Source organism: Pyrgilauda ruficollis, unplaced genomic scaffold (genome assembly GCF_017590135.1).
Source record: "Pyrgilauda ruficollis isolate IOZ18807 unplaced genomic scaffold, ASM1759013v1 scaffold19710, whole genome shotgun sequence".
Lineage (NCBI taxonomy): Eukaryota > Metazoa > Chordata > Aves > Passeriformes > Passeridae > Pyrgilauda > Pyrgilauda ruficollis.
The window spans coordinates 1-269 of NW_024518886.1; the positions used below are offsets into that span (position 1 = coordinate 1).

Sequence of the window (269 nt, forward strand, 5' to 3'; positions counted from 1 at the left end):
CCCCTCCCCGCCCCCCTGACGCCCGCTGTGCCCGCAGGCGCCCCCCCGGCGGGGCTGCGGGCGGTGCTGCAGCGGGAGGGCCCGGGGGGCTTCGCGCGGGCGCTGCGGGGGCACCGGGGGCTGCTGCTCACCGACACCACCTTCCGCGACGCGCACCAGTCGCTGCTGGCCACGCGCGTGCGCACCCGCGACCTCGCCCGCGTCGCGCCCTTCGTGGCCCACGCGCTCAGCCCGCTCTGCAGCATGGAGACCTGGGGAGGTGGGCGGGG

At 80.7% G+C, this 269-nt stretch overlaps 1 protein-coding gene across 1 annotated transcript; it reads left to right on the forward strand.

Moving 5' to 3' along the window:
- Positions 1 to 12: 12 nt before the first annotated feature.
- On the forward strand, positions 13 to 259 carry LOC121352823 (pyruvate carboxylase, mitochondrial-like; the record flags this gene model as incomplete). The annotated part of the gene is made up of 1 exon (XM_041466089.1): positions 13 to 259. A coding segment is annotated over one exon (247 nt), but the record flags the coding sequence as incomplete, so codon positions are not given.
- Positions 260 to 269: the final 10 nt, after the last annotated feature.